Consider the following 12,541-nt stretch of genomic DNA (forward strand, 5'->3'; position numbering starts at 1 on the left):
AGAGAGAGAGAGAGAGAGAGACTTTGCACACAACACCTTTGGCAATAGGGCAGACTCTTGCCCAGCAGGTGATGGCACCCGTTCTGTAGAACTGTCCTAAAGCAAGCTCCATATAGAATAGCGGTATACCGCCCACCAGAAGCATCGAGAAGTAAGGAATTAGGAAGGCACCTGTCGATGACAAATATATGTCTATGTTCATATGCTAAACAAGCTAACATTTAAAGGAACCGTGTGCAAAGAAACAACTATTCTAATATGATGGAAGTAATTATGTACTTTCTGTTATAACTGAATTTTATTAGTCAATGAAAATCTTCTTCTATACATTACGTTAAATCTTTTCTTTGTTTCCGCCATTTTGTCACAAGGAACCGGTAATGGGACCGCAAGTCACGCGGTTTTCAGGCCGAATGTGAGTAAAGCGGTTGTTTTTTGCTTTGTTTTTTTTTTGTTTTGTTTTTTAGGGGGTGTGGGTGTGTGTTTTTTTTAAATCTCCTGCTGTAGATACATAATTAGCTCCTTTATACAATGTGATTTGCAAGAGTGTCTAATTCAGGAACCATAATGTCAAAATTTGTGTGGAAATTACACAATTGCTGTGAAAATTGTGAACATTTTTTGCTTGGGTTTTTTGTGTTATTTTGTTGGGGAGAGGGTGTTGGTTTGGGGGATTATGAGGGTTTGAGGGTATTTTGTTTTCGTTTCGTTTTGTTTGGGGGGGGGTTTGGGGGGGTGTTAATTTTTTTATCATTGAGAACGCACAGGTATTTTTCTCATTCCATTCCATTTATCTTCGCTAAAAACAGCTCTATGGACAAAACTTCTTTCGCTTGATTGTCAGTGCGTTATGATTACAGGATTAATTATCACTCACATACATAAAACCAATTAACAGAGAAACCAGTTTCTAACAGACTGAGTTTTTAAAAGTCTCCAAATGAACAAAACACTCTACTTAATTGCTATTCATGCATTTACTGTCATTTCTCATACAATTATTCAAAACGACCAGATGTCACGACTCACAAAAAGTATCAGACGAATCAAAACTGACTCTCTGTAAGCATGTATGTGTGTATGAGCGTGCGTGATTGCGTGCGTGCATGTGTGTGTATACGTGTGTGTCTTGAAGATTAGTTTTAAAGTGCATTCACTTAATAGGATGAAATTAACTTGACTCATTTGCTGTGAAAGTATACAGTTAATTTGCCCGATTCTTTTATATGATTGAAACAGTGTAACTGACAAGATTTAAATAATCATTAAGACTCCTCTCGTGGAAGTCTTACTGATTGAATCCTACAGTATACCAGACAAGATTTAACTAATATGTAAGACTCCTCTCGTGGTAGTCTTACTTACTGAATCCTACAGTGTACCTGACAATATTTAACTAATATGTAAGACTACTCTCGTGGCAGTCTTACTGATTGAATCCTACAGTATACCAGACAAGATTTAACTAATATGTAAGACTCCTCTCGTGGTAGTCTTACTGATTGAATCCTACAGTATACCAGACAAGATTTAACTAATATGTAAGACTCCTCTCGTGGTAGTCTTACTGATTGAATAATACAGTATACCAGACATTATTTAACTAATATGTAAGACTACTCTCTTGGCAGTCTTACTGACTGAATCCTACAGTATACCAGACAATATTTAACTAATATGTAAGACTCCTCTCGTTGCAGTCTTACTGACTGAATCCTACAGTATACCAGACAATATTTAACTAATATGTAAGACTACTCTCTTGGCAGACTTACTGATTGAATCCTACAGTATACCAGACAAGATTTAAGTAATATTTAAGACTACTCTCGTGGCAGCCTTACTGACTGAATCCTACAGTATACCAGACAATATTTAACTAATATGTAAGACTCCTCTCGTGGCAGTCTTACGGACTGAATCCTATAGTGTACCTGACAAAATTTCAGTAATATTTAAGACTGCTCTCGTGGCAGCCTTACTGACTGAATTCTAAAGGGTACCAGACAAGATTTAAGCAATATGTAAGACTGCTCTCGAAGCAATCTTACGGACTGAATTCTACAGAGTACCAGACAAGATTTAAGTAATATGGAAGACTACTCTTGTGGCAGTCTTACTGAATGAATCCTACAGTATACCAGACCAGATTGAAGTATTATATAAGACTACTCTCGTAGCAGCGTCTTGCTAATCGAATCCTTCAAATTGTATATGTTGTTGTGAATTCATTCTTTGAAGTGATGTTCGGACTTTTAATTTTCCCAAGATTTTACCCGTTTGCTTTTCTGCGTCGTACTGAGGTTTGTAATTCGCAACAGCCATAACGACAAGTACAGAATCAAAATCACCATCTTTTTCTGTTATTGTCTTAATTCATATGGATGCGTCTAATGAAGAGTGCGAATAACTTACTTTGTAGAGATGTATTGTAATTCAGCATTTCTACAAGCAAATAATGCAAAATAACTTTTAAATATGTATCATACATCACACCATTGGTGTTTGTGTCGTATTAAATTTTAATGTATTAGTACAACGACTTTGACATTTAACTCTCTGGAACTAATATAATTTGCGTAATAATAACCTTTTGCAATAATTGTAAACAACATTCCGTAACTTGACAGAAAAATCGTGGCTTCGTTTTACCTGCTTCACTAACTTTTTTATGATGGTCTTAATTGAGATAAACAATCTCTATATTGTAGAGTAAGTCGACATCAGTGACAATCTCTATATTGTAGAGTAAGTTGACATCAATGACAATCTCTATATTGTAGAGTAAGTCGACATCAATGACAATCTCTATATTGTAGAGTAAGTCGACATCAATGACAATCTCTATATTGTAGAGTAAGTCGACATCAATGACAATCTCTATATTGTAGAGTAAGTTGACATCAATGACAGCCTCTATGTTGCAGAGTAAGTCGACATCAATGACAATCTCTATATTGTAGAGTAAGTTGACATCAATGACAATCTCTATATTGTAGAGTAAGTCGACATCAATGACAATCTCTATATTGTAGAGTAAGTTGACATCAATGACAGCCTCTATGTTGCAGAGTAAGTCGACATCAATGACAATCTCTATATTGTAGAGTAAGTCGACATCAATGACAATCTCTATATTGTAGAGTAAGTTGACATCAATGACAATCTCTATATTGTAGAGTAAGTCGACATCAATGACAATCTCTATATTGAAGAGTAAGTCGACATCAACGACAACCTCTATATTGTAGAGTAAGTTGACATCAATGACAACATTCTTGAATAATTCTAGTAGACAATTTTCAGCGATCTGGATGAGCTATAAACTTCGAAAGAAAATTCTGAAATTGTAGACGTGCAAACCTAATTCATTACGAAAAAACGGAATACATGCTTTAAAAGCTATTAAATTTCCCGTCAGTGATGTTACTACAAGGCGGCATTATATCTATACTATTTTTTCACCTGTCTTAGTAAGCACACTATCGGTACTCTGATCTCAGAAGTTGACCTTGCCAAACAGAGGGCATTATATAAAAACTAGACAAATCGCTCTCATCTTGGGGGGCCTGATATATCAGCAATTGAATGGCAATTAATGGGGTTACGAATCAACCATACGATCCTCCTATATCTATCTGCACGCTTACCAACATGAACGATAAACAGAAAGTTGAACTGCATCTCTAGAGATAAAACAGTTTAATGTATATCGCGCCACGACATAGAAAATATAGAACTGTATCATACAGTTTAGCTCCACGCCTGAAAATAATCAAGAAAGTCAAGACAAACTATATTATTTGTCTTTTATTTCTACATCATTGAAAAATCTTAATTTTTTGACAGTTCTTTTTAGGCATGAGTAGACATTGGAATATTGTGTAAGCAGTCCACTACAGCATTGGTAGTTTTAAAATGGTGTCACTTACGGCAACTCCTGACTTTGTAAAATCTATGAACAAACAATGAAAACACGGTGTTTCATATGTCGACATCCATATAAAGGAATTCAGAAAAAATATTGTTAATATTATTATTATTATCATTATTATTATTGCAATTTCTTGTGATGCTTTGTTGTAATATTTTATTATTCGTTGCAATGTCTTCAATACGTAAAGAAGCACCTTTACTTAAACTGTTTAACTGCTCAATCTTGTAGTAACAAAATGTTTTCTATTTATTTTAGCTGTATGGAAAGATTTTTTTAAAGATGGTTTATTACTCATTTCTCCTGTATGTTCATACTGAACTTCAAGACAATATCATACATCCAGTTACCTCCACCATTTTTAAAACAAAGGTATGGAAATCTCCACACATTGGCCAGATCCACGGCGAACCCTATTACAGAAAGAAGGAAGTCCATCTTCTGTCCCCAGGTCTCTCGGTTGTCGTCTGCGGCCGCTTCGATCCCATTCTTTGGGACCAGCTGTGTGATGACAATCGAGTTTGCTGCGAATAAAGACAGCATTTTGATTAATAATCTTTTTAGTGAATCATTTCATCATGTACTAGCATTCCATAGCCCATACTAATTATAACACATCCTTACGTCATACGGGTGTGTGCATTCTATGAACTTTCAAATGTAACACGTCCTTACACCATACAAGGATGTGCATTCTCTGGAGCATTCAAATATAACACGTTCTTATGTCATACAAGGATGTGCATTCTATTAACACTCAAATGTAACACGTTCTTACGTCATACAGGGATGTGTATTCTTTGGAACATTCAAATGTAACACGTCCTTACGTCATATAGGGATCTGCATTCTATGAAGTATTCTAATTCAACAGGTCCTTACGTCATACGGGGATGTGTATTTTATGGAGCATTCAATTGCAACTCGTCTTTAACGTTATACGAGGATGTCATTCTATGGAGCATTCAAAAGCAACTCGTCCTTTTGTCATACGAGGATATGCATTCTATGGAACATTCAATTGGAGCTCGTCCTTACGTCATACGAAGACGTGCATTTTATGGAGCATTCAAACGCAACTCGTCTTACGACATACGGGATGTGCATTCTTTGGAGCATTCGATTGCAACGGGTTCTTGCGTCATAAGAGGAATTGCATTCTTTGGACCATTCAAATGCAACACGTTCTTGTGTCAAGCGGTGATGTGCATTCTATGGAGGATTAAATTTTAACACGTCCTTACGTCATACGAGGATGCACATTCTTTGGAGCAGTCAAATGCAACACGTTCTTGCTTCATACGATGATGTGAATTCCATAGAGTATTCAAGTGCAACACGTTCTTACGTCATACGAGAATGTGCATTATATGGGGTAACAAGTAATGCGGGTTTTGGCCGGTTGAGGGCAGATTACAAAAGACCCCATAGCACAAAACAAAACAAATTATTTATTACACTCAAGTTACAATACACAACATATGAGGTAAAACATTAGTATCTCATTTTGCATGCGCGTACATCAGTCATGGACGATATCAGTTTTTTTCCCCAGCAAATGCAATATAGCTCAGACTGACGGCATTATTACATTATTACAGTCACCCCAAGTCGTGCATGAAAGTTTCCCTTTCTAGAGTTCCTCTACGCAGGCAGAATCAGTTTTTTTCTTCGTTCCAATAATTCTTGACAGACTTCTTGAATGAGTACTGCATGAAAGCTTTGCCACACTTCCTAAAGGAGTACTGGATGAAAACTTTGCCACACTTCCTAAAGGAGTACTGGATGAAAACTTTGCCATATTTCCGACACAAGATTGATTTAGCGCCAAGTAATGTATGTCTTGGCTGAATCTTGCTATCAACGATAGGGCATGCGATTTGACGAATCCATGATTAGGAGGGCAGTTTTCAAGTGTAATAACACCATACGAAAAAGTGGATTCAAAGAGGAAGTTAACAGTTGGATAGTCAGACTGAGAAGGTGTGTAGAGATGCATGTGGATTACTTTAAGCGAACTGCACTGACGTAATGTAAACTTATAAAGAACTTTGTTGTACAACAAAATGTTGCGGACCTGACACCCCTATTTTATAACACCTGTTTACCTATCGTAAAGTTTTTGCAAGAGCTTAGCTATGAAATCTTTCGTGAAACACACCCAACAAAGAACTATCTCCTATGAACGACATCATTCCTAAGATACGTTCGTGAAACGGTTTTGATCTTAATTTCAACTAGAACTAGGTCACCCTCCGACTGGTCGTGACACTGGAGATGACTACCAACCACCTTCTCTCAGTAATGTACAGGAAAGAATGAACGAAACAACGAAGGAAAGAAAAAATGTTGATTATTTATTTGTCCCAAAAAAGTGAACTGACTTTGCTTTATCGCAGACTGAATACAGCAGTTTCACGTGATTTTGATTTGCTTCTATAAATAGTATCGTGAACATTACGCTACAGAAGAAAGACGTAAATGAAGACGCATATATTAGCTGAATTCGCGCATATTTTTTAGATTTACGGTATATTTCTTCAGAAATAAAATATATATTTTAACAGTCTGCACGACAATACTGTCACCTTGACCTTTAAAGATTAGGCTTGAATTTTGTAGGCCTGTAATTTGATCCTAAAATAACCTCTCGAATGCAACTTCCTATTAGAATCTTGTACTCAGATATTTGTCTGCATGAGTGTTTTGGTGTGTGAGCAGATGAGATTGTAAAGTGCGTACAAGTAAAATAACCATAATATCTGTTTGAAATGTTGATTTAATACTAGTATATCGATTGACGTTGTTTTTTACTGCTTGGATATATCGCCACTTGCTCTAAAACACAATTAACCGGTTGTAACGATTATATTAAGAATAATTTCTGTTTTCATCCAAATCTAAAAGCACTTTCCGCCTAGTCTGCCATTTTATTGATTCTAGTTGAAAGGTGACCCGCCGTATAACGGCCAACTGGCGAATATTGCAAGAACGTTTCTTGTCCCACATTTTACTGTGTCTCGTGGTCTGGTGAAGTACAAGTATATTGACACATGTCTCGTTGTCTATTGAAGTACAAGTATATTGACATATGTCTCGTGGTTTACTGAAGGACAAGTATATTGACATATGTCTCGTGGTTTACTGAAGTACAAGTATATTGACATATGTCTCGTGGTTTACTGAAGTACAAGTATATTGACATATGTTTCGTGGTTTACTGAAGTACAAGTATATTAACATATGTTTCGTGGTTTACTGAAGTACAAGTATATTGACATATGTTTCGTGGTTTACTGAAGTACAAGTATATTGACATATGTCTCGTGGTTTACTGAAGTACAAGTATATTGACATATGTCTCGTGGTTTACTGAAGTACAAGTATATTGACATATGTCTCGTGGTTTACTGAAGTACAAGTATATTGACATATGTCTCGTGGTTTACTGAAGTACAAGTATATTGACATATGTCTCGTGGTTTACTGAAGTACAAGTATATTGACATATGTCTCGTGGTTTACTGAAGTACAAGTATATTGACACATGTCTCGTTGTCTATTGAAGGACAAGTATATTGACACAGGTCGCGATTCTATGGGTTATTTACAATTCAACTAGCAATATCTGTTTTTATTTTTGTTTTCTTCTTCTGTTGCTGGGTTTCTTGTGTTGGTCAAATCAGAAACAACAAAAATGGGCACAAAAACCGAATAAAGGCAGCCTCTTTGAAATTAAAACTAAAATAGTTAATTGAATCTTGTGGTAAAGATACTGGGTCGCTGGAATTCATTGTAAATTAATCGCCAGATTCCCAAAGTCAGTTACCCTTCTTTGATGATGTAACACAAATGGATTCGGGTTGGTGTGAAACTGTATGCAAGGTAGAAACGTCAAGTATCTATCGACTTTTTGATAGCTAATTCAATTTATCGTTCTTAAATGTCCATAACATTTGAGTAACATTTCAAATAAGTTATTCTTTAGGTATGAATTGGTACGACTTCTATCGATAAATGCACTAATGTACACATTATATTATCATTTTTGAGGGTCTTTATATTTATAGTTTCAATCATTTCAGGCGATAATACAGGAAGGTGTTAAGTGACACTCAAAAATCTGATGTTGCAAAAAAATATGAAAACTGATAATATCAGTAGCGTTTGATTTCTTGGTGGTCGATATAGCTAGTGAACCAAAATAGCCCAGAAGCACGGTGTATAGAACCATCATTATGGAAAAATGAGCCTGTTTACAACAACCTTGTACATTTGCATTTACCCAGTGCAAGGAGACCCACTTAATGCAGCTGAGTGGTATAAAAAATCATTTTGCATGCAGAACTTTCATCACATAAACTCACAACATTTATATTAATAAAAATTAACATATGTATGGATATTATTGTTATTTGTCATGCGAGGTCTACGTTTCATAAGTTTTTTCTTCTTTATATTCTTCGTCCGTTGTCATCATCATTAGCATCGTTGTTGTCGTCGTCTTCTCTTTTTACAGCTTACAACTCTTTCTAAAGACCTGAAGCCGAAATTATATAAACCTTTCAAGAGTTTGAATGTATCCCCAGTTTTTATTTTGTGCAACCAGAGATTATGGTGCTGATGTATTCTCTCCAGAAAGTATTCAGATTTCAAACTAAAGTGGCATATAAACGTATCTACAAAATATTAACCATGTGTGTGCCGTTATAAAACGTGGCGTAAAATCTCCTATTACTAGCGTATAAGTCAAGTCCAACTGTAAATTACGCAGACCGAGATCTGCTGTCACATAATGCGCCTGGCAGATCTATGTCTATGCAGTTTTGTTAGAAGTAATCAGTAAAACAAACAACATAGACCCTGATCAGTCGTCGCATAATGAACTGGCAGATCATACCTTATTTTGCTTGCAGTTGAATTCGATTTATAAGTGAATGTAGATGGTGTATCTCTTCACATAAATACTTCTAGTTACTCGTGTAACCTCTTGCATACATGGCTTCAGTACATTTCTCTAGCCGACCACATGTACGGATTTCTCGCATCATCCGAATGTTTCTGAACAATTTCAGACACATGGACAATTAATCTAAAATATAGCAACTTTAATGACACGTTACAGTGTTAAACCAGTTAATTATTTCCTATTCTACGTCTAATACATTTTTCTCAAATCAGTCTCTAGAAATTAAACATTTTTAAACTGAGTGATGTATAAGGAAAAACACCATGAAAATTACAGTTACAGTTGTGTTGCTAACGATTCTCCTTTCCCTATGCTTTAGCCTAACTGCACATAGTCTTCCTTAACTGCAACTAAATTCAGTCATCTTCGTAAAAGCTACCTGGTCACCATGATTTCCTGACCATCTATTATATAAGTTGTACTTTTTATTGAAAAAAATCGAAAAATGACTATAATGTATCAACCTCTATTTACATATTCTGAACATGCGTGTTTTAAAGCTAATTGCAGGTCATTGAAATTAAAGAAAGTAAACCAAGATTTATTTATATTTAAATAATCTGAGGACAAATTAAAAGCCTTCCTTTTTTTTCTTTTTTTTTTTTCTTTTTTTTTTCTTTTGTTTCTTCTCCAATCCCAACCGCTAAACTTAACCGTGAAATCATGAAGAGTGAAGCTGACTATGCCTAACTTTACGGTATCCTCACAACGATTGACAATGCTTTGATTTGAACCCTCTTCTGGTGATGTTTAGTTAGCAAATCAAAACACCACTTAAAGCCGCGGTTTAATAAAACAGAGACAAAAATCACTAGGGAGACTAACACAATGATATCCTAGACTCGAGCATTTTCCATTTTTCTATACACACTGTCGTTATTGATTCTAAGAAGTATTGACTGGTTACTTTGATGATTTACTGAAATTCAGTAAACATTAGGTAAACATTAATTGACGCTTGTAATACCAATGTGATTGCGCGCCGATTGATTACTTGGTTCGAGTTTGTCGTATCCATTAAGTGAAGAGCAGCTCTTTTATCTCGACGCTTCTCAGAAACAACACTACTTAAACCAAAGTCTGTTTACTTATGAGCCGGTGTGTCACGCAGTTTTATAGCTCGACTAATTAGGTCCCATGGTCTGTCACGCAGTTTTATAGCTCGATACCGTGCGCAGACTGATTAGGTCCCAAGCATATTCCAGTACATCTCGAAATATTATCAAAAGTTCTTGAACGATGTAGTACATGATCCAGGCACCAATATAATGGACCTCCAAATGTCCTTTTTGGAACAAAGATAATGGACATCTTAATAGTATCAGGGCGGTGCTTAGATTCTACGAATATGCAATTTAGAGCAAATCCTGTTACTACTCGTCTCGTTAGAAAACGAATACCTAAATATGATACAGATCCTGCCTGGGAAGCATTTGCGAAAGAAAAGTGTATCATGTCTCAAGTATGCATTAATGAAAATGAAATTAGTATTTTATTCCAAGAATACATGAATGAAATTGAATACTCTGAAATTCTCATTTTAATTCAAGTATGCATAAGTGAAACTGAATAGACTGAATTAGTGTTTTAATTCAAATATGCACGAGTTAAATTGAGTAAACTGCTATTCAAACTAAATAGACTGAATTAGTTTTTTTTCATTTATGCATGAGTTAAATTTAGTAAACTGCTATTCAAACTGAATAGACTGACTTTTTTATTTTAATTAAAATATGTAGGAGTTAAAGGAAGTAAACTGGTACTCAAATTGGATAGACTGACTTCGTAGTTTTTAATCAACCCGAATAGTCCGAAATTCGTATTTTACAACCAAATGAAATAAACTGGACTATTTATTTTAGAATCGAATTAAATATATTTAAATTCTTATTGTACAATCAAATTGAATATACTAAAACTTCACATTTTGCAACCAGAATAAATAGACTGAAATTCGTATTTTAGAATAAGCGCTTGCTTAAAGAATATAACTGCCCGGAAACACTGCAGATTTTTTTTCTTTCTAGACTCTTCATTGTCAGGAACATTGCATAATTGTGTACTCTTTGTACTATTATTCTTACAATTGTTGTTGTTGTTTTTTGTACTTGTTACTATCATCGTCGTCGTTGTTGTTGTCGTCGTCGTCGTCATCATCATCATCATTATTATCATTAGTATTAGTATTAATGTGTTTTTAAAGGGGACAGTAACAAGATTGTGCGCATTAGATTCCAAGCGGATTAAACTGACAAAGTGTTTATCAACCCTAATGATGTAATTGCTGAAACTTTATGCGGTAAAATGTCTTAAGATTTGAATTCAACGTTTCCTCGATTATAAATATGACATAAATCGCTGGCGATTTAAGATGGATTCTGTGCGGTACTATTATATCCTTATTCTATCTTTTGGATTGGAGAAGAATACGCTGCCGCTGGTCCCAGTTTTAGTAAACCTCTCAAAATATCTAGCACAAATTGAGACTAATTAGTATTTTTTATTAATTAGTTGTCACAATGATTTTTAATAGAACACCCAGCTTGCATCAGAGATTAAAATACATTCATAAAATCTTATAAGATTCTTACTTTATCTCTGAAGAAATGTTATGGGTTTCCTAACAGTTTAGGTTTTCCCCAATTATTTTCTCAAAAATTCGAAGGGTTTACATGTATTAAAGTTTAAAGCTAAACAGTGATTTTGTATTCTTTCCACAGTTCTTACCTCTGACCAAAACTTCCGGTATTGTCTAAAATATCATAAGCATGTTAATGTTAAATCACAATCTAAGGAGAATTTTAGTGAAACCGTCAACTGTTTGATTATAAACATTGAGATAATCACTTATGTGAATAATTTATAATGAATGTGACTTTTGATGGATATCTCTTTTGGTCATTTCTTTAGTCAACTTTGTAAGGGCAAATAATATTTAGCGTCAACGTTTATCGTATGTATTTTCATTCAAGTAAGATTAATCTGGTTTTATACAAATTTCTGAAAGCTCTAAAATTATGTTGTTCTTTAAGTTAGTTTTAACAAAAATATATGGGTAAAGTATAGGCATGGCAATAAAGTTATATTATGTCATTGACAAAACTGAGATTACAATATTGTCAAAAACTCGGGGTTGCATGAAGTGCTTCTAGAGATCAATCCAATAAATTATCAACCTTGTAAATTTCTTCCGGAGACCTATTCTAATTTTAATCGTCGACATCAAACAGATCTGACTTCAAAAACTCGTATTGTAAGAAAAACGTACATTTAATACTAGACTAAGATCATTCCGATTTCGCAAAGATAACAATTATATTTTGCGCTTTGCGAATCTCGTGATAATTGGTAATAATTTTCTAGAAGAACTGCCGCGGAATCGCTTTGGTATGAAGATGAAAAAGAAATGCATATTTTATTTTCGTAGTCAGTTAGCCTTTAGGGGTGTCGCCAAACTGGAGGAATTTCATGAAAACTGTGCTAAAAATGTATATAAACGGTTAAGTTACGAATTGATATTTCAAATCGTTAGGACCTGGATGTTGATACTCACACTAATATTTACAGAAGTCCTTTGCAAAATGAATGACAGATTCAACAACATTCTGAATAGTTATATCAGGCGGAAAGAACCATTT

The 12,541-nt window shown here is 34.8% G+C and overlaps 1 protein-coding gene across 4 annotated transcripts in view; it reads right to left on the minus strand.

Moving 5' to 3' along the window:
• Positions 1 to 12,541, minus strand: part of LOC149775212 (sodium-dependent dopamine transporter-like) — a 178,817-nt gene that overhangs the window by 23,870 nt on the left and 142,406 nt on the right. For all 4 annotated transcript variants that reach the window (XM_089943045.1, XM_089943047.1, XM_089943048.1 and 1 more), the window contains exons 4-5: positions 4,285 to 4,458; positions 37 to 171 (exon numbers count right to left, since the gene is read on the minus strand). In XM_089943045.1, coding sequence (XP_089799171.1) covers positions 37 to 171; positions 4,285 to 4,458 — 309 coding nt within the window. The remainder of the gene's footprint in view (positions 1 to 36; positions 172 to 4,284; positions 4,459 to 12,541) is intronic.

This window comes from Sinohyriopsis cumingii, chromosome 19, assembly GCF_028554795.1.
Source record: "Sinohyriopsis cumingii isolate HCF-2022 chromosome 19, ASM2855479v2, whole genome shotgun sequence".
In the NCBI taxonomy this organism is placed as follows: Eukaryota; Metazoa; Mollusca; class Bivalvia; order Unionida; family Unionidae; genus Sinohyriopsis; species Sinohyriopsis cumingii.